The sequence below is a fragment of the Magnolia sinica genome, chromosome 3, assembly GCF_029962835.1.
Source record: "Magnolia sinica isolate HGM2019 chromosome 3, MsV1, whole genome shotgun sequence".
Lineage (NCBI taxonomy): Eukaryota > Viridiplantae > Streptophyta > Magnoliopsida > Magnoliales > Magnoliaceae > Magnolia > Magnolia sinica.
The window spans coordinates 112,826,080-112,847,983 of NC_080575.1; the positions used below are offsets into that span (position 1 = coordinate 112,826,080).

Sequence of the window (21,904 nt, forward strand, 5' to 3'; positions counted from 1 at the left end):
GGGCCCGCAAGTTTGATGTGTTTTGGGAGCTGCGTGGAATAGGTGTTGTAGAAAGATTCCGGTCCCGCCTAGCCGCGTGGGCTTAACGCAGGCTCGATCCAGTAGCTATCCCAAAGCCAGCCCAAACGAGCTGGACCCGTCCGGGCCGACGAACGGCTAAAAATAACTCGCCTATCGGGGATGGCCCCCACGGTGGGGCCGCAAAATAGCCAACGGATGAAGCTGGACATTTCCAGAACCAGAGACAGAGCCGCCCTACCCCGTTCTAGTTACAAGGAAAGAAGAAGATAAAAACGAACGGAGAAAAGGAAAAAAAAAAACCAGAAAACCCCACCTCTCTTTCTTTCCGTTTCCAAATCTCCCGCCTTTCCACCCCTCCATAAAAAGCTATAAATATAAAAAAAACTCACATCCATTGAATCTCCCGCATTACTTCCCAAACCGTCTGTCCATCCATCCATCCATCCATAAATCCTAATCCCTCTGTCTTCCTCACCTTTCGGTACCTACAAATCAAAGCACAACAAACCAACCTACCCTTCTTCCCCACCCACCCTTCTTCCCTTCTACCCCATTTTGATTTGACTGGAGCATCCGTTTAAAAAAAATAAAAAAAAAGGAAAGGAAGGCCCACCAATCATGCCGTCAGGATCAAAGAAGAGAAAAGCTTCCAGGAAGAAAAAGCAACAAAAGAAAATCCACCATGACACTCGAGGTACGTCTCTCCTCTTTATTTTATTGCTTTTGTGTCTGTTTCTTGATTTCATTTTCCTCATTTTCTTTCCTTCTTTACCCTTTCTTGCCTTTTCCTTTTCCTTTGGTTCCCTATACATCTGTATGTACATATATATGTTATATATATGAAGAAGGGAATGGTGGAAGGGATGATGATCTGAACGGCCTTGACGAGAAGGACGTCGAAACCGCTGCTGGAACGAAGAAGAATCCGATGGAAGAAGGATCCGAAAACGGCAGCAGGGAGCCCGGGCCTGTGAAACCTGATTCCAATAGCAAAGGCGTCAGTATCGAGCACATTCAGCCCGTGAAGGGATCGGATGGCGGTGAATCGTATGGTGACGAGGGGAGCTCTAGCAGCAGTTCGGACGAGGAGTCTCCACCAATTGAATTTACATCTAAGGTTTCGGGCGCCCCTGCGGACATCAATTCGACTGGATTGGTGGTTCCATTGTCGGAAGGGGTGGCCGATGTTGTAGAAGCCGCAGTGGTTGAGCGGGTTGTTCCGTTGTCAGAAGGGGCAGTGGAGGTTGTAGAAGCCGCAGTGGTTGAGCGGGTTGTTCCGTTGTCAGAGGGGGCGGTGGAGGTTGGAGAAGCCGCAGTGGTTGAGCGGGTTGTTCCGTTGGCAGACGGGGCAGCGGGAGTTTTAGAAACTGCACCGGTTGAGAATCTTGTGGTCACTGAAGTTAAAGAAGCTGAGCCTGTCCAAAATCTCGTTGTTTCGGAAGAAGCTGAGCCTGTCCAAAATCTTGTTGTTCCAGAAGAAGCTGCACCCCTTGAGAAATCTGATGTTAATCATGTTATAGAATCTACCCCGGTTGAGATTTCTGAGGCTACACAAGTTATAGAACCAGTCCCTGTTGAGAATTCTGGAATTTTGGGTGGTGTTGATTCTCCATCGACAGAAAACAATGATAAAATTCCACTACCATTGTCAGAGACCGCTCCAAGTGAGAAGGCTAGGGATGGTGGTGAGTTACTCAAGGAGTCTGAGAATAAGGTATGTGGATGGGTAGTGATGGATCTTTAATTAATTATTTAGTTATTCGTGGCTGTCGTTTTTGTTTATTATTTATTATCAGCTTTGAGATTTCTTGGTTCCTACGTTTACCATGTTTCATGATTCTCTTTTAAATTGGTCAGGAACAGCAGGTAGTTTCGGCTGGCCCGCTAGCGCGTCGGAGTTCATGGATGAGTTGCTGTGGATTGTTTGATGCTTTCTTGGGCTCCCACCGATGATCCTAGGTGAAGTTTCTTTTATCATGAGTTCACCATTCTTATTGTAGAGAGTGTATGTATGTGATTTGCCGCACGAGGAAATGTGCAGCATACTTTGTTTTTCAGTTTTGCAGGCAGGGTCCTTGGTTTGGTGATCCAGACTGTTGGTCTGTTCACCTCCACCAAAGATGGTCAATGGCCCAAAAAGTCTCATTAACAGGAGAATTCTAACATTTCTTTGCAACCTGTGGATATTCGATCAGGAAGAGAATTGCAGCAGTGGCCCATTTTCAACTGAATAATGGCCAGGATTTGTTCTACTCTGGGAGATATCTGGGCATGGCGCATCCAAGGTGGTGCCCAACAGACCATGGGCTCCACCTGTAGGAACTGGAAAAACCTGAGTGTTTTGTGCATTTTCTAAGGTTGAGGATTATATAGATTTCTTGTTCGAGGAATTATATGATTGATCAACCTCAGGAAATGCACAATATACTGAGAAATTATTTAATTCCTCTTTTAGATAACATGATCTTTGCTTTGTTACACATGCATTCAGTTCATGTTTTCCTCTGTTCAAGGTGTTTCTACTCTTCCTGTTTCTTTTACTCAGTCATGCTGTGATTGATTTCAGAAGTCCCATAGCTGCTTAGCTCAATGGCTGTTTTGTGGTTGCATGGGGGTTGCAGGGGTTTACGTCAATTTTCAATGTATTTATTTTCTCATTCATTAGGTACTTTAACATGGAACTGCTACCGCTATAGTAAACTTGTTTGCTGGGTGAGTCTCTCTTTTGAGCAACCTGCCAATACTTCGGACCAAAATGGCATGGCGCATCAAGTTTCTGGCCATGATATGAAGTAATAAAAAAGTTATCTTTCACCTGTTTAGTTTAGATACTCTTTGCCAAGGTAGCAGACTGGCTGTTCATCAGATTGGCACAGAGTAAGTCCTTGAATCGTATCATCAGGATGTAACACTGACTCACTAAGAGGTAGTATTGAGGTGCAGCCATACACATGCACTAAAAAATTGCACGAGGCACAAATGTAATTCAAATTAAACCGTCCAGATCATGGACCCCCTTTAGATAGTTCATGATGTTTAAATGAGGATTGAATGATCTTAACGTCTTATTAAAAGACAATTCATGATGATTGAATGATCTTAACGTCTTATTAAAAGACAGTTCATGAGGATTGAATGATCTGAACCATACATCGTAGTGATGAATGGTTCAGATTTGACATGCATCTGTCCACAGAAAAGGAAGAGCAGAACTCGAGTGGTGGATCAAGCTCGCAACCTTCAGCTGTTCACGAAGGAAGCCACCATCCACAATCAACGTCCCATATTTATGGATGGTCGCAAGAGAGAAAGCGTCCGAATGGACGTGAGAGAGAAAGCGAAAGAGAAAGCGAGAGAGAAAGTGAAGGAGAAATCGGATGAGAGAGACAGCGACAAATACAGACAATATGATCGTTGCCCACTCAGGACGACAAAGGGCTTAGGCGAAGACAATAGGGGAAGAACTAGAGGCGGTTCGGACGATACAATCGAAGACGAAAACACAGAATCGGACGACTTTGGGGGACATGGATGGAAACAGGTATCACATTCGAGACACAGCCACAGTCTCCAACAACAGCGGAAAGGAAGAGGAGCTCCTATCCTACCTTATTCGTCAGGGGTTATCTGGCAGGGTGGCTCCCTATCAATATTTCGAGAGTATTTGGGCGTGCAGGGGCGGTTATGGATGTCGTAATGTCCAGAGATAAGGAAAGTGGCGTTTATCGGGGCTTCGCGCTGGTTCGAATGAGTTTGGAGACGGAGCTTGCCAGAGCGGTTGAAATGCTCCATGGAGTTAAATACGCTGGTGTCCCGATGCTGGTCCAACATGCGCGTTTTGGCCCAAAATACAGAGACCAACATAGAAAGGCTGTCAATCCTGTTTCTCCTAAACAACCCGTTAGCTACAACCCTCCCTCTCAGTCATTGCGCACGGACGGCCACTCTTTCAGAGATGCCGTTATCCAGCACAAACCTTTACCCATCGACAACCCCCTTGCTCAATCCAACTCTGATAAGGAAGACAATGCCTCACCCAGGCTTGCTAGAGAGAACCCCATTCAAGCTCAGGGTGAATACTCCCTCTCTATCAGTCAAGAGAGCTTCATACGAGCTAGAGCGGAGCTAACGGGGATGTTGGTGATTGTCACTAAAGAAGGTGCTTTGCTCTCTCAAGTTAAAGATTGGATTAAGGAGTGCACTGGCTTTCACCCTGGGAACTATATCATCAAACCCATTGGTTTTAATGATCTGTGGGTTAAGGTATGCCCGGGGATTAACCCGGATATTTTAACCATGGCAGGGCATCTGCATTCGGAAGGTCCGGTCGTGAAGGTGCTGCCATGGGAGGATTACTCTATTTTCGGTATGGAAAATATTTGGGTTCTTATTTGGGGAATTCCCTTGGAACTATGGTATAATGAATTTTTCATTTCAGTTGTTTCTCGTATTGGCTCCCTCCTTGAGCTCGACTCTAAGATGAAGCTCGGGGAGGAGTTTGGTGTCATTAGAGTTCGAGTGAGAAGGAAGAAGGGTTTGCCCCTTCCTCCTCACTTGACAGTGGAGGTTGATAATCGTCTCATTTTCCTCCTGGTGCAATTGGAAACACCCGACACTGTTTATCCCAGATGGGGTGACGTATGGAGGGCGAAGGAAGCATCTTCTCTGGTGTAGCATCAAGCTTCAGAAGCGCAATGCAATGAAGGCGTACGTCTTCCGTTCTCCAGCGGACTACGGGTTCATGGCTCTACCAGTGCTCTGGCCTCCATTGTCGACCGTACTCCCATCCACACTGTCGAAGATACACGTGACTCAATCGCGGTCGAAGCGCCGTTGCGTGCTGACACCGCCGAACTTCAATCAGAGAGAAATCAAATCCCCGCCTCGGAAAAGCAACCACGTGGCGTCTCCCCTGCAACGTCTCATTAGGAAACATACCGTCTCATTAATCATCCGGCAGAGAAGGATGCGTGGTTGAACCCCGCTCTGCCACGTCATGTCTTGCCTCGCCCAAGACGTAGTTGCCCGCGCTCTGACGACACTCGATCCTTGGACTCTCGACGCATGGCCAATCTCTGCGAAGTAGGCACTTCCGCTCGACACGTGGGCCCCTCATCCGATAACACATTTATTGCGTCTTCTAAGTATTGCGATTCCGGATCCTACGAGTCGGGTCTGGATCCGAGACGGGTCCAACCTCATCTTTATTCTTATAACCTGCTTGGTCGCCCCAAACCCAAATCCCATTCCCTCCCCCTTATCCCTAAAACATACTCCCTTCCCGATAACCTCCTCGCTCATCCCTCAGCTTTATCACAGCCCCTGCCCTACCAGAGCTCCCATCAGATCCCAAGAATGCAACCTCGCCTTGCTATGGCCGACGACGCCTCCAGAGCTGACGACTCTGACAATCGATTTTCCGATTCGCAAACCCAATCGTCCTTCCCATCATCCCCTCCCAACTCCATACCCCACTCTCGTGATTGGGCAGATCTGGGACCCCTCACCCTGTTCCAGGAAGACCTGTCATCTGATGTGATAGTCGTAGAACCTTTACAGATGTGTGCGGATTTCCCTAGCCAGCAACAAGAAGATTCGGGCCCCAGGTGCAGCCACAAGCAGGGAAGAAGTCTTCCAATCCATCCAAAAGAAGAAATGGATTAGGAATGCGGTGGGACACGTCGGAAGGTCGCTTGGTCCGACGTTCGGGGATAGACCAGATGACTTCATTGCCCTCTTCCAATGTATCGAAAACAGAGGAAGACCCCTCCCCTCTCCTCGCACACCCACGAAACATGCCCCCAGATCCACCGGCAGTCGAGAGCTTCAGAGACTACATCCAAGCCCAGGATTAATTGCAGCCCCTATGGTGCGACAAGGAAGACAGGGCTCCCAGGGAAGATCGGTGGCCCTATGAGAATTTTCTCATGGAACGTTAGGGGATTGGGCTCCAAACAGAAGAGGTGCTAATCAAAGATTCTATTCGTAGGAGAGACCCAGACGTTATCTGTCTTCAAGAAACTAAGGTCCCTTTGTTTAGCGACAATCTTCTGGCCACCATCTGGAAAGCTAAGATGCCAAATGGGTCCCCCTCAATGCTTATGGCAGTTCAGGAGGCATCATCATAGCACGGAAATCTTCAAAATGGGATCTTCTGTCCTCTTCTGTTGGATCCTTTTCGGTCTCTGTTTCTTTACAAGATAAGTCTTCCAGCTTTTGCTGTTTAATTTCCTTTGTCTATGGTCCTAATTCGTCTCTCTTTAGACCAACTTTTTGGGAAGAGCTGACCACCACTAGGCAATCCTTCTCGGGTCCGTGCGGCTTTGTCAGAGATTTCAACACTATCAGGTTCGCTGAGGAACATTCCTAGAAAAGAAGAGCTACTCCAGCCATGGAAGACTTCTCCGATTGGATTCAATCCCATGAGCTTGTCGATCTTCCCCTGACTGGAGCTAGATTTACTTAGACCAACGGTTGCCTTCATCCCATCCAATCCAGACTAGATAGATTCCTTCTCTCTACGGACTGGTTGGAGGCATTTCCGTCAGCGTCCCAAATGGACCTCCCTAGAACCACTTCCGACCACCGCCCAATTCTGTTGCGGCTAGAAGACGAAAGCTGGGGCCCGAAACCTTTCCAGTTCAACTCTTCTTGAATTGGCATCGACGGCTTCAATCAAAGGATAGCGGAATGGTGGCCCTCTTTTCAAGTTAAAGGGTTTGCAGGTCATAAACTTCTATGTAAACTTAGAATGTTAAAGGAGAAATTGAAGGAATGGAAAGCTGAAGCCTTGGGGAAGAAGGAAGCTGAAATGGCAGATCTGCTTTCGGAACTCCAGCAAATTGATGTGAATGCCGAGGGCTCCCAGATGTCTATTGAAGTGCTGGGAAGACACATCCAAATCATTCAAGATATAGCAACCAGGGCATTGCAGGACGAATCTTTATGGCAACTCAAATCCAGAGTGAGATGGATCCAAGAAGGCGACAAGAATACAAAATTCTTCCACAGCATTGCCAATATGCGATCCCGCACTAATGCCATCTCCAGCATTACAGTCGATGGTGTTCGAATTGAGGATAGACAGGAGATATCGGATCAAGCCCTTCACCACTTTAGTTCCCTCCTCTCTTTTGAAGGATGGACTAGGCCGCGCCTCGATAACATCCACTTCCAATCGCTGGACGAGTTGGAAGCTAATTCCCTGGAGGTCCCTTTTTCTGAAGAATAAGTGAAGATGGCTATTAATGAGCTGGGGAAAGATAAATCTCCGGGTCCTGATGGGTTCCCAGTGGTGTTTTTCCAATCATATTGGGACATCATCCGATTGGATATTATGGAATTTATGTCTGAATTCCATAACAGAAGCAGATTATCTAAAGGGCTAGGTGCGACTTTCATAGCTCTTATTCCCTAGGTGGCATGTGCTAGCTCATTCTCTGAATTTCACCCTATCAGTTTGATAGGGGGCCCTTACAAGATTCTTGCGAAGGTGCTTTCTACTTGTCTTTCAAAGGTTATGGGGACGCTTATTTCGATGAACCAGAGTGCTTTCATCAGGGGCAAATAGATCGTCGATTGCGCCCTCATAGCTAACGAAGTCCTTCACTCATGTCACAAATCTGGTGAAAAGGCTATCCTGTGTAAACTGGATATTGAAAAGGCCTATGATCATGTGGAATGAGACTTTCTACTCTATATGACGGGTCGCATGGGCTTCGGCGTCAGATGGAGAAGATGGATCAACGCTTGTATCGGATCAGCCCACTTCTCAGTTCTCCTCAACGACACCCCGACTGGCTTCTTCAATAGTTCAAGAGGGCTTCGTTAGGGAGACCCATTATCCCCTCTCTTCTTTTTAGTCATCGGTGAAGCTCTATCTCAAATGCTGCTCAAATGTCAGGAGGAAGGCATTCTTTGTGGCATTAAGATGCCGGGGGTGTCCCCACCCATCACCCATATACAGTTTGCCGATGACACCCTCATTCTTTCCGTTGCCTCCCAGGAATTCATCGATAATCTCCACACGACGCTTCAATGTTTTGAGGCAGTCTCAGGCCTGAGTATAGATTTATCTAAATCCAAGCTTTATGGCGTCAATCTGCTGGAATCTGAGATTGGCAGATACACAGAATCCATCAGCTGCCATTTAGCTTCCCTCCCCTCCTTCTTCGTGGGGCTCCCTCTAGCTATTGGTCTCCCCCCGAAATTGATGTGGGATGAAGTCATTGTCAAATTTTAGAAGTCCCTCGCCAGATGGAAATGCAGATACCTCTCGATAGGGGGCTGACTCACTCTTATTAAGGCAGCCCTGTCTAACGTGCCCATATACTTTGTCCCTCTTCAAATGTCCTTCGTCCAAGTTGATGGCTATCGATTTTATGTGGTGTGGGAAAGAAAACCAGAAGAAATTTCACCTACTCAATTGGCAAGAAGTTTGTAAACACTTCCAAGAAGGTGGCGTCGACGTAAAAAATCTGAAGATCATGAACCAGGCCCTTCTTGGCAAGTGGATCTGGAGACTGGGTCCTGAAGGCGGTACCCTTTGGAATTCCATAATTAAAGGTAAATACGGCTGCTCTCTAGGAGGCTGGTGGACCAAAGATTCGGCTGTCCATAGGGCTTCGCCCATTTGGAAAGGAATCTTGCGTTCTAAAAAGGAAATCCTCAACAACATCGTTTTTGAACTCGGTAATGGTCTCTCTATTCGATTCTAGGAAGACCCGTGGATAGGGGAGATGCCGCTGATGTCCCGGTTCCCAAATATTTATCGATCGAGCCCTCAGAAAAATATTCCTGTCACTAGTTGCTTCTCTTTCTCCAACACCAACATAGTCTGGGACGTGAAGTGCTTCAGAAATCTTCACGAAAGGGAGATCTCAGAGTATGTGGATCTCCTCCTTCTCATTTCCAAGGCCGTGCCTGACCCTTCCTCCCCCGACAAGCTCCTATGGTCTCGAGAAAAAAACAGTGTCTTTTCGGTCAGATCTTTCTACTCCCAGCTCTCCCTCCAGCGTGCTCCCTCCTCTCCAACTGCTCCTTTTATTTGGAAATACGATGTTCCGCCCAAATTCATCTGCTTTGCCTGGTTAGCAGCCAAAAACAGAATCCTCACGATAGACAATCTTAAGAAAAGGGGGATGTATATCGTCAACATTTGCCTATGTTGCATGAAGGAAGAGGAATCAGTGGACCACCTTCTTATCCTGCCCCTTCATCTCGCAGATTTGGACTGAATTCTTCTCTCGATTCAACATAAGCTGGTGTTCTCCGCTGTCTTCCTGCAATTTGCTTTCGGCCTGGCACGGGATCAAGATAGGCAAGCCTATCACGCATATTTGGAGAATGGTGATTATCGCTATTTGGTGGTCAGTATGGGAGGAAAGAAACAATAGATGTTTCAACGAAAAATCGGCTACGGTCCAGCATGTCTGGTCCAAAGTTAAAAATCTGATATATTAATGGGTGGGCGCTGTAAACAGTCTTAAGGACTCTGATCTGCTTTTCCTAGATCGCTAGTTGTCTGCCTTCTCAGCAGACTTCTGCTCTTTTTTGTGTCTTTCGCCTCTTTTCAATAAAATTTCAGTTATCCGTAAAAAAAATAAAAAATAAAATAAAATAAAAAATAAAAAATAAAAAAATAGAACCTTTTGTGATGGTTGTTAATGCAAGATGATTTGTTGTTTACTCATTATTGACTATTTTCCCATATCATATTTTTGCATATCATACATAATAACATATCATATAGTTTTATCTAGGTTTACCATACGCACTATAATTGTAAGTTGATATTGATGGAAACTGGATCAAAAGAATTAGATGAAACAAGGTTGTGATCCTGTGATGTTGAGCACTAACATGCATTAAAGTTGATGTGGCATCATTCCTCTATTTATGTAATATTTGTCCAAATATCTATCATAATTTAGCAGATAACTGAGATTACAAATATATTTCAAAATATGATTAACTGACCAACTATTTGAGGAGTATTAATTTTACAAATTGAAAATGATAAAATCCACTCATCTATCATTCGCAAGTTTTGACTGTATTTGTACAAACTAATGACATAAATTTTATAACACTGACAAACAAATAGACAAGAGACTGAGAAGGAGACATACAGAGTGCAAATTGGTCTAGCTCTATTCCCTTGTGGTAGATCCACAAACCAAGAGGAAGGTAGGAGCATGCCCTTGGTGGAACAATTCAGCTTTGACGATTCCATCTGTGCATTTCCCTAATCCTTGTTAATGGTTACACTAAAAGCTAACTGGGAAGTTCATTGAATTGCATATGGGTTCCTATTTCAATTCCCTTTCTGCATCCTAGAGGAACTAGGTTAGGTTGATTTTGAGGGCTGTGTGGTGAGGCCTGACTGAAGATATAAAGCGGATAGATCGGGTCTCAAGTTTTTGCACCTTTATTTCACTGTCAATACTCTTGTTTTCTGTGACACCTCCATGTCTCAAATGAGGTATTTATGCTAAATGATTTGAGGCTTGTTTTAGGGTCACATGTCAGTTTTGGGAAGAACCCTTTGGAACCCAGCTCATGTACCTATTTAGTGGGCGAACAACACTACAGTAGAAGCCTATTGTATTGATGATCTAGCTTAGGGATTGACATGCAAAAAGGGTTCCGTCTGATTTTCCCATCTTAGATTGCAATTTAACACTAGAAACTTAGGGCCCGTTTGGCCAGGCGGATTGAATGGTTTTACAAAGGATTGCACATGTTTTAAGGGAATGATTGTAGCGTCAGTGGATTGTCGGCAAAGCCATGGGATTGCTATATCCCGGGACAAGTGCACCGAGTCTGTTTGGCACGCCCGGCCAATCCCGGGATTTTACCTTCAAATCCCTTCCAATCCGTCCAACCAAACACATCCCAGGCAAAATTGAATGGGATTAGGAGGAATTGGATGGATTTTAAGGTAATGATGGTGATGTCAGTGGATTGGTTAAGATCCATGGGATTGCTATAACCCGGGAGAGGTTCATCGAGTCTGTTTGGCACGTCCGGCCAATCCCGGGGTTTTATCTTCCAATCCCTTACAATCCCTTCCTATCCCTTCCAATCCGCCCGGCCAAATGGGCCCTTAAAGATTTTTGTTTGTTGGTTAATCATTAAGAGAGATTTTTTCAAAGCTTGGCTGCCGAATTCACATAAAAAATTGCCAACATGAACGCAAACAAAATTGTTGAAGTTTGTATAGAAGCATAACAAACTACATCTATTCTTGGAGTTGAGGTATATGAAGAATGGCCTTTTGGTCCCTTTTGTCCCAGGTTTATATTGTTGGTGAATGGCCTGCCTAAAGTTTTCTTCAAGTCTTCTAGAGGCCTTTGGTAGGGTGATTCGCTCTCTTCTTTTCTATCTATGGTGGTGGTAGAGGCCCTAGGTAAAATAATGGAAAAAGGGACTGCAGTGCGTCTTCTTCATGGGTTTAAAATGGAAACTGCATCGTTTCAAATATCTCACCTGCAGTTTGCAAATGATACTTTCTTTTTTTGTTATCCGGAGGTTGAGTAGGCAGACAACTTGAGAAAAATTATTAGGTGGTTTGAAGTTGTCTCGTGGCCGAAAATTAATATTCATAAAAGCAAAATCATGGGGGTTAGGCTTTCAACTGATGAAGTAGAAGGTTTGGCTATGGTTTTTGCTTGAAAAGCTGTCTCTCTACCTTTTACATATTTGGGTCCTCTGCTACATATTTTGAAGTCCGTGAAGCATTTGGGGATAAGATGATTGAAAAAGTCCAAAGGAAGTTGGTGATATGGAAAAGTAGGCACCTTTAGGAGGTAGAATCACTTTTTAAAATATCGACGATATCGGTTGATATATTCCACGATATGTCTTGTATCCCGTCTGTGCGATACAAAACGCACAAGTAGTGCGATATATCCCACATGTTCGATCTAGTGAGCATTTTCGAATTTCGTTGCTCTTATTTTCTGTAATTCATGTTAAATTAGTATCAAATTGTTACAAATTCAAGATTTTTCATGTTATGTATGAAAAATCATGGATTGGGAGCTTTTATTTTGAGATTTGGAGGAGATGGGCCGAGTTGGGAAAAATCAAAAAAAAAAAAATCAAAATTTCTCAATTTCTCGCAAATCGTTTGCAATCTGTGTTCAAACATCACATCAAAAATGTTTGTAACCTGATTTAGTGATTCTTCTTTTGCTTTTGAATGTATTGCTTGTGTTTCCACACGTCTTCTTACATTTATAAAGTATATGAATAAACATTGAATATACTTGCATCAATTCAGTTAGACAACTCATAACTCATACAAAGAAAACCTATTATGTGTACTTCTTTTTTGTAATGTTTTGATTTATAAGTGTATTGATGTCTTTTTTAAAAATCACCGAAGTTTCATAAAAAAATTCAACCAATTTCCCATTGTTTCCCCATGTTTCCAACAACAACGATACATTACACGATACAACCGATATATCCCATGCGATAACCGATATGTATTTGTATCCCAAGAATGCGATACGTAACGTGATATCAATATTTCGAACATTGGGTAGAATGACCTTCGTTAAGGTGAAAATGTCTAACATGCCCGTTGTATTTTATGTCCTTGTTTCATTGCTTGGCTTTGAGTTTGAATACATTGGTAAGAGTTTGGTGTGAGTTCTTATGGAAAGGAGCAGAAGATAAGCATAAATTTAATCTCTTGCAATGGAACAACGCGTGCAAGCTAGTTAGTGAAGGAGGATTGGGCATTAGAGAGTTAAAATCAATGAATTTAGCCCTCTTGGGTTAGTGGTTATAGAGTTTTGAAGGAGAAGAGAGTGGTTTATGGAAAATAATTGTAAGTATGGACTATGGAGTCATGGAGGATGGTTTACAAAGGAGTCTTTGGTGTATAGAGCTTCGACGATTTACAAGGCGATAGTGAGGGTGGTTGGAAGTTTCAAGGAAGGTATTGGCTTTTCGTGGGTGATGGATTATGAATTTGTTCTCGGGAGGAAGATTGATGTGGTGATGGGCTATTGTGTGCAGTGTTTCCCACCCCGCAAAGGCCAGCCTCAGATCTGGAGATGACTATTTCTTAGTGCTTTTTGGTATCCGAGGGTCTTACGGTGTGGATCCCTCCCATCATGAAGAAACCTAGCGAAAGAGGAACTTGATGATATGATATGCCTGCTATATCTTCTTCAGAGTCATTCTCCTCTACTTCAGAGAGGATGCTTGAGTGTGGAATGGGAGAGATCTAGAAGGTTTTTTGTTCGGTCTGTCTAATGAGGGAATCTATGCACTTAGGCCCAAGGCGATGAAGGCATCGTCAAAATTCATCTAGACTTTATGGGGTTCCTCCCAAGGTTATTGTGTTTGCATGGCTAACAAGCAGGAGCTAGATTCTCACGATGGAAATTTGCAACAGAGAGACATGATTATTCCTAATGTGTGTGGTGTGTTTATGTGGGATTCAGATCATCTGTTCATATATTGTTTCTCAGTGCATTTTTGGAGCAACTTAAAAAATTATTGTTTTGTTGGGTGATACCATAATCGATTGGTCCTCTCTGCTCGCGTGGCATGGGGGTGGAGTTGGTAAAAAAGAAAGCTCTAGAAGTTATCTCTTCTTGAGGGTTTGTGGTCCATTTGGGTGAAGTGAAATGATAAATGCTTTTACAACTGACATAAGTTGCTGGGCGAGGTGTTCAGGAGGGCACAGCTGAAATGCTGGATGGTATGGCATATGCTCCATCTATAAAGGTTCTTGCTAATTGTGTTTTAGATTCTTCACAATTTTGGTTTTTTGTTGTAAAAGGTTTGTGTAAACTCCTCGTCTTTACTCTCTTATCTTAATAAAGTTTGTTATAGTCTCTGGATAGGCAATTTCCAGCAAAATCCATGTTCACTAGTGTCAGGGAGAGCAAATGATCCCTTCCCTCTCCTCCCCATCCCCATTGGGTTATGGTCAGGAAATCTACAGCTCCAGGAGAGTTAAAGCTTCCACGTGGATGGCCATTGCTAACAAAATCCATACAATTGATTATCTCCAGAAACGTAACATGGCGATATTGAATCGTTGTGTTATGCGCAAGTTAGGGATGGAAATAGTGGATCGCATCCTCCTTCATAGTAGAGGTGCTAAATTAGTGTGGGCATTCTTTTTAAGGAGGTTTGGGATCAATTAGGCATCCAATGAAACAATGGGGAAGGTGATTCGCCAATGATTTCCTAGTCCGTTCAAAGGATGTAAAAAGATAATTTTGGGCCTCTTATTTTTTCGGAATCATTTGGGGGATTTGGAGAGAGTAGAACAACATGATTTTTCAAAACAAAGATATTTATGCTACGGTCATTGCTGGAAGCATTTCATCCATAATCCTCAATTGGGCACTAGCAACTCGACAGTTGAAGGGATAGTCGTTCGAGGGGATGATGGGGGATTGGAGTAGTGATTTTAGTAGGCCAATAAGGCCTCCTGGGCTGTACAATATATATATATATATATATATATATATATATATATATATATATATATTTGTCTTGCTATTTGTTATTTCTCTCGGGTTTGTGTCAGAAGGTGATGAGTGGGTCACCTCTTGCTTCCTCTTATTTTCTATTGGTGCGAATAAAAATTACTGCTGTCATTTAAAAGAAATGTTAAAAAAAATCATAAAAAGTGAGCACAATCTACAAAGATCATGTTAGGATACGAGCATAGAAAATCAGAAAGATGACTGCTGGGTGCTTTTCCTCTAACGGAGAAAGCACAATCCAATTAAAAAAAAAACAATAAACTATCCTTCCCTCTTGCCAAAATCTACACTTGGGTAACCTAAAGGTATTTTGTGCATTTATATTCATGTACATGGTTTAAAGACAAGGACTTGAACCGACTTGTTCAGCCTTGGGTTGAGTCAACCTAGTCGAGGTGCACTCGACTCTTACAAGTTGGGCTGAGTTAACCCCCTATCTCCCAATTTAGGGAACTATGGGGTTATTTCATCCATTGCACCAGCTCATGTTAGGACATGATTTGAAAAAATTAGCAGTCCTGAACTCAAGCAGGCTACACCATAAGAAATAATGGTATTGAATGCTTGCAATTAAAACCATCTTGGGGACCACTAATCTTTGTATCAAGTTAATAATTGTGTTTACCCTTCAACTTGTTGGGGATGGTCTTATGAATAGGTTGGGTCGCATGTAAACATCATGGTGGGCCCTAGGATGGTTTCGGTGGTGGGGTTTCTGTCCCCAATATTTCTGGTGGTTTGGCCTATTTGAGTTGTGACTTGTGAATTTGCCTCGTCTTTTGGGCTCATGTCCTAACCGATGTTGTCAAATCGCATATGCGATCATGTGTGATCGCATATGCAACCACATATTTTTTTTTAAAAGAAAATTTTATAAAAAATTGAAAAAATAAGAAAAAATGTTAAAAAAGGAAATTGGGGGGAATTTTCCTAAGTTAATAAATAACTAAATTTACATATTTAAAATACATTTGAGTGAAATAAAATCAATTAAACAATTAATTAAAAATTAAGTTATCAATATTCAATAATATATTTAACAAATAACACTTAACAAGTAAGAAGTAAAGTAACAAGTAACAACAAAATGAAGAAGGTATTTATTTATTATTGATAGTAGAAAATGGAAATATAATTTACAAATTACAAGGTATACACACTAATAAAATAATACTAAATTCTATATACATTGATCTGTTTGTCTTTGCAGCATTTGATCACCACCATTGTCATCATCGCCGTCATCTCCTTCCACATATACTTTTTCTTCTTTTGTTTTTTCATCATATGTATGTACTAATGCTTCGTCAACATCCAATAGTGAACATGGATCTTCAGTTTGATCACCATGTCCTCCTTCTATCTCCTCAATCTCTTCCGCGGGTCGACTACTACTACTCGCCCCCTCTCTCCTTCGCTTTTAAGCAGAAGTAAAAGTATCTTCTCTAGGTGTTGATCCATATGTGGTATGTTCAACTTGGGCCCATGTCAGCTCCTCGCCAACAAAGACCGGGTCCTCCGTTTCTATGAGCCACTCATTATTTACATTTAGCTCATTTAAGCAGATAGGGTCATAGAAACCAAACTTTTCTTTCCTATCCTAGAATCGTTCTCGCTATTTCTAATTGTATTGGACAAATTCCAAGTCGTTGGGCTTCTTTTGCTTAAAGCGATTCATTTTCTTGGTGTGAATCTGCATGAAAGAAAGTGCATTAGGCATTATCTTAGCTTGCACTTATAATTATCCCAAACTAGAACATATTTATTTTCAAAATTTTCAAACTTATCGCCTCGAACGTGCTCTAGTTGCACTCGCAACCGCTAGCAAAATACGTGATTCCAAGAATCCTCATGGCCAGCCTTTTTAGAGCTGGATAAAGATGGATCATTCATATTCAGGTCCACTCCATAGGTAGCCCACTAGTCAGCCGAGATTTCATTTGAGAAAAATAGTTTAAGTATAGTAGGTCAGACACATAGACTTTGTAAATTAGATTTCATAAAACTATTTGTAAGAGAGTTGAGACATTCATACTGCTTACTGGGCAATTTCATTGTCCGATGCCGAATGGTGATACTCCTTTAAAATATGCCCTCACTCTTTGTATAAAAGTCCAATCGAGTTGAGATCTTGTCCTGTTCTTCTCTATCTGGAACCATTTTTTTCAATACATCAACAAATCCAACCATATGCATAGTCAGTGCTTCAATCGGATCAGGGGAGGCGAATAAATGGCTGGGTTAAAAATGTAGGCAACCAAATACAATAAAAATGACATTTGATTGTCTCATCTTTTATCTATAATATCTATAATGGACTTGTAATCACGCTTTCTATAGTTAAAATGGTCCATCATCTTATTTCTCGCCCTCTCCATCGCATCATATGTGTAAACCATTGCTGACTTCTCGTACCTATCCACAAATCGCAACATAGTGACCAGTGTTTTCGGTAGTGCTCGTAGTGCACTCTACGTAGTGTAGTGTAGCTAAAACGCTATGTAGCGCATGTACGTAACATAAGCTATGTATTTTCTAACATAAGATCAACAAAATGGGCCACACAAGGGGTCTAAAATAAACGTCACTTCTTCTCCATAAGACGACAATAGACAACTACTTACGAGGCTGCTTTTTTTGTAATTATCTAGACAACGTATTCCTTCCTTATTTCCTCAACTACACTATCTAGTAAATTAAATGAGTAATCTGCAGTATGTGAATGTGTTGATGCATCCACAGACTTCAAGAACATTGTCTCACCTAGACAATTCACCAGAAATTTTATGAAAGAAAGACTATATCTATCGGTTCATCCGTCGGCCATGAGTGAACAACTATATGTTTTCCATGATTTCTTATATTTGGCTATGAATGATTGTGTATAATCAACCTCGACTTTGAGGCACGTCTTCCTCATTCATGATATGAATGGGGTTTGAGCCCATGTCCATATTGACCTATTACCTTAATCATAACTTTGAAACTTTTTGTTTTAACCGCGTTGAAAGCAATGCTAGTTTGGTAAAACCATTTAGCGATATATTGAATAGTAGTTTTCCTATCTTTTTATTTTTACTGGTTTTCTAATGTTGTTTGAGCTGGCCCTTTGTCCCAACTCCTTTGGTCGGCCACATACTTAGGGTGTGGTTTATACCATCTATCCATGGGCCCATGCCCACGAGCTCTTTTCAAAGCCGGTTGTGGTCTAGACCGGCCTGTCGACGTAGGGGGTAGGGCTAGCTTCATCTACATCAATTACGTTTATATCCACATACACATCTTGTTCCATAAATTCCTCTTGACGTAGGGCACTATCACATCTCTTTCTCGATTGTTTATCTATATACTCCATGATTTTCCTTCGGATTTTTGAAGTAATGATGTTGCATGTTTTTGTATTTGACGCTAGTAAATGTGTAAGATGTTGCTTGTGCCGTGCAATGCCACCGGAACCCACATACCATGCGAGTCTTATCCGTATTATTTCTTCTAGTTACTTGTAAGTTGTAACAACTAAAGAGTAAATAGTAAAGAGTAAAGAGTAAAGTAAAGAGAAAAGTCTAAAGAGATGGGAGAGGGAGAGGGAGAGAAAGGGAGATAGAGAATAAAGATAGAGAGAGGGAGAGAGAGAGAGAGAGTTACACACTAGTAGTGAAAGAGAAGAAAGGGAGAGAAGAAAAGGAGAGAGATGGAGTTAAGAGTCACACATGTGGTAAAAGAGGAGAGAGAGAGAGAGACACACACACACAATTACACAAACACAAACACAATTACGAAAAAAAATAAAAAAGATTGAATCTAAAATTCTTCATTCTTGTCTTGAAACTTGTAGTTGACTAGTTGTAGACTTGTAGTCTTGTAGAATGTATCTTCTTACTTCCTTTGAACTTTTGCTTGATTCTTGAAAGTTGAATCTTATCTTGTAGCTTGTAAGTTGTAAAAATAAAAAATGTCTCTTCCTGACTCTTGAATGTAAAGAAAAGAGAGAAAGATATATAAAAAAAAAGTCTCTTGAGTCTTGAGTCCTTGACTCTTGAAAGTATAGAATGTAGAAAATGAGAATGAATGAATGTAGATTATAGAAATGAAAATCTAGATAGAAATGAGAATGAATGAATATAGAATCATAGATTATAGAAATGAGAATCTAGAGATTAAACTTTAAAGAGAGAGAAATGAGAATGAATGAAAGTATAGATTGTAGAGAATCTAGAGATTAAACTTTAAAGAGATAGAGATGAGAATGAATGAAAGTATAGATTGTAGAGAATCTAGAGATTAAACTTTAAAGAGATATATAAATGAGAGTGAATAGATATATAGTTTGTTAGAGAATCTAGAGATTAAAGAATGTAGAATGTAGAGAAAGATAGAGAATGTATGAATGAATGGTATATAGATTTTAGAGAATGAATGCAATCTAATAAGAGAATGTAGAAAATGAAATGAATGAGATAGATGTAGAAAATGAAATGAGAGAATTGTATCTAGAAACTTAAAACTAAAAACTAGAAAGAGAGAGAGATGTAGTCTTGTAGAAAATGAAATGAGAGAGAGAGAGAGAGAGAGAGAGAGAGAGAGAGAGAGAGAGAGAGAGAGAGAGAGAAAATGCAATGTAAGTGTAATTATGTAATGTAAGAAACTTGGAATTCGATGTATTCTTCCTTCTTCTATCTTGAAATCCTTGATTCTTGATTTAAACTTGAAAGAAGTTGGAGCTTGGGCCTTGAAGACTTGGAACTTGAGAGTTGAAAGATGGAAAATGTAAGAGAGAATGAGAGATTTGAAAGTATGAGAGTAGAGGGAGAGTTTGAGTGAATGTAACTTGCAAATAGAGGGGATTTGAATGCCTTTTTATAGGCAAAAAGTCCAAATTGTCTAGATTTTGCAAAAATAAATAAATACCCAACGGTCAGATTTCTAATTGTTTGGCCAATTTAGACCAAATCCATGCAACCAAACAACCCCTAAAGTGTCCACCTGGTTGTCTTGTTTTTACACCTTTTCTATTTTTTTTCGCAGCTTTTCTGATAATGAATTGTTCTTTCTTAAAGTAAAAAAACTAAAAGAATTGAGTATTTGCATTGTATTTTACTTGATCGGGTTGAATCTGTGATCTTTGTTACCCAATGGGTTAAACATGAACCTTAGAATTGTATATTTGTGGACTCTTTTGCCTGGAACTTCTTATTACATTAAGTGGGAATTTCCTCAAATCACCTCCCAAAATCTTGGAACATTTAGGAAAAAGTATTAGTGACAGTCCACAGCACTATGATTTCCCCCCCTTGAAATGTGAGTTAAAATGGAAATCACAAGGTTCGGCATGGTGGTGACTTGGGAGTGACCTCCCTCAACACCAATGGAACTCGGGGAGTTTCTGCTCCCTATCAACTGCACAAGTTCTAAGAACTCACAGAAGAAATTGGTCCAACTCTATTGATTCGAGTTGAATCAAATGAGAATTCAAGTACTCAGATTGAGGTCTTATTAGGCATCATATTTTAATTAGTTTTCTCGGGTCACTAGATATTAGAATACCAAGTTACAAGGAAAACGCACTGGAGTCCTAAACTGATTTGAGTTGACTTGCCAAGTTTTTCCTGTACTCAACCAGTTTCTTGAAAATTAAATCTAACTTCACAACGTTTTGGCATTATCTTACGGAATCCATTTATGCTAATTCGCCTTGTTCTGATATTGGGGGTTTTGTTTAACCGTGGTTGTTGAATCATTTCCATTGCCACTTATCGACAACTTCTCTTTCAGAGATCCGCCTTACCATGTACCATTGAATTATTACATACATAGAAAGTAAAAAGGGTGGATAATGATGGAACGTAACTGATAACTACTCATGTCACTGCCCTTGCTTTTTTCTCCACGCTTTCTCTCAACTATTCATGCGACTGCCCTAGCTTTTTTCTCTTCTTTTTTCTTGGTACCAAGAACAACTAAAGAATTTGATCATCCATGCTACATCTAGCCTTTTGCTGTGTCATATGTGTCCAGTTTATGATGCAGAAAAGGAGCACGTCTATCACTTGCATGGATAAAGGGAACTCAAGTGATGAAGATCGGCATGTTAAAGGGTAATAAGGGAATGCTTGCAATATTTTGAATAATGTAGGTTGATGGTCATGTGGTGGTTGAGTATTTCCCTGCACACAACTGACAAGAAAGCTATAGATCAAATAGTTGTGGCTTGCAATATGGATTCATACTGCAGTTATTCAGCTTCCCCAATCTATTTATTTGGTTTTTGTTCTGGGATTTTGGTCTCTTTTCTTCTTCTTCGTGTGGCATTAGGTTGTAAGAAAGATGGGTTGAGTATTATTACTTGTTTTGTTGGGTGAGTTTGTTGGTCTCATCCTGAAATTTGGTTTAGGAGCTATCCTGCGTTTTTGTAGGATTGGTTATTCATTAATGTCTCTATAAGAACTTGCTTTTCAGCTATTTTTCATTGAGGTAGGTTTCTCACAAAGGATTTCTTTTCTGTGCTTGACCTGATGATATGTCTTCAGGCTTTGAATTCTCATACCAGTTGGCCCCATGGCGATGATCTGGCATGCCTTACCATGGATGACCTGTGTTGCAAGTATGAATGTGGGAGTGGACAGTCCTGATTTCTTCTATTGGTGGTCTGCAAATAGAAGGTTTGTGGAGATAAAGGTATGCCCGCAACCAATGGGGGAAAAAAAGGACAGATTGGATGGCTAGGATGTTCCGATCAGGAAGGTATGGGGCATGATCAATCCATGGTGGGTACATCAGATCAATGGCATGGATTACTGAATCTGGGGCTTCACCTGTATGAACTGAAGACCTGAGTTACGTCACATATTGGTAGCCCATAATTCCTTCCTGAGGTTTTCTCAGCCCAGACGCATGAACCATTCACCACTACTACATGCCGATATAACAATGCGTGTGAGGGATCCAAGCTTTTGTTTGACATGTTTCACAGTGTCCAGATCATCTGGCCAAAAATCAGGCGGTTCACTTCTATGGTGGGCCATGATGCACAAGCAAATGGACCGCTGTGGAAAATCATTTAGGTGGGTCCGTTTGTCTTGTACACTCTTGCCCACCTTAGCAGTGAACCCACCTGATTGTTGGGTTCGATGATCTAAAACAATGTGGCACCCACTCATTGAAAGCTTGAATCTTGTATGCATGGGTTATTGGAACGTGCGGGTGTGTAGATGTGCAGGGTATGGTATCTACGCGCATGTTGGCTTAGGGAACCTCATCCTTATTTTACTAGGTGGAATAATACTTTGGATGAATGATATGCTCGTCGAGCCTCGAGTGAGACAAGTGGGCCCCATATTGTGGTTATCTAATTCTATACCGTT

General features: G+C 41.6%; 1 protein-coding gene across 5 annotated transcripts; it reads left to right on the forward strand.

Moving 5' to 3' along the window:
• The first annotated feature begins 323 nt into the window (after positions 1-323).
• LOC131240755 (uncharacterized) lies at positions 324-21,030 on the forward strand. 5 transcript variants are annotated; one of them, XM_058239206.1, is made up of 4 exons: positions 324-715; positions 867-1,735; positions 1,885-1,980; positions 20,559-21,030. In XM_058239206.1, exons 1-3 carry the CDS (start codon positions 640-642, stop codon positions 1,972-1,974), a joined length of 1,035 nt encoding a protein of 344 aa, XP_058095189.1. In that variant the 5' UTR covers positions 324-639; the 3' UTR covers positions 1,975-1,980; positions 20,559-21,030. The 5 variants fall into 5 exon arrangements, with proteins under 5 accessions (XP_058095189.1, XP_058095186.1, XP_058095188.1 ...); XM_058239203.1 differs by having other exon boundaries at positions 325-715; positions 1,879-1,980; XM_058239205.1 differs by having other exon boundaries at positions 325-715; positions 20,571-21,030.
• Positions 21,031-21,904: the final 874 nt, after the last annotated feature.

Excerpts from the sequence above, each read along its gene's own strand:
- LOC131240755 (XM_058239203.1), top strand. The coding sequence starts at position 640 with ATGCCGTCAGGATCAAAGAAGAGAAAAGCTTCCAGGAAGAAAAAGCAA. Across the intron at positions 716-866 it reads AATCCACCATGACACTCGAG|AAGGGAATGGTGGAAGGGAT; the intron begins GTACGTCTCTCC and ends ATATATATGAAG. Across the intron at positions 1,736-1,878 it reads TCAAGGAGTCTGAGAATAAG|GAACAGCAGGTAGTTTCGGC; the intron begins GTATGTGGATGG and ends TAAATTGGTCAG.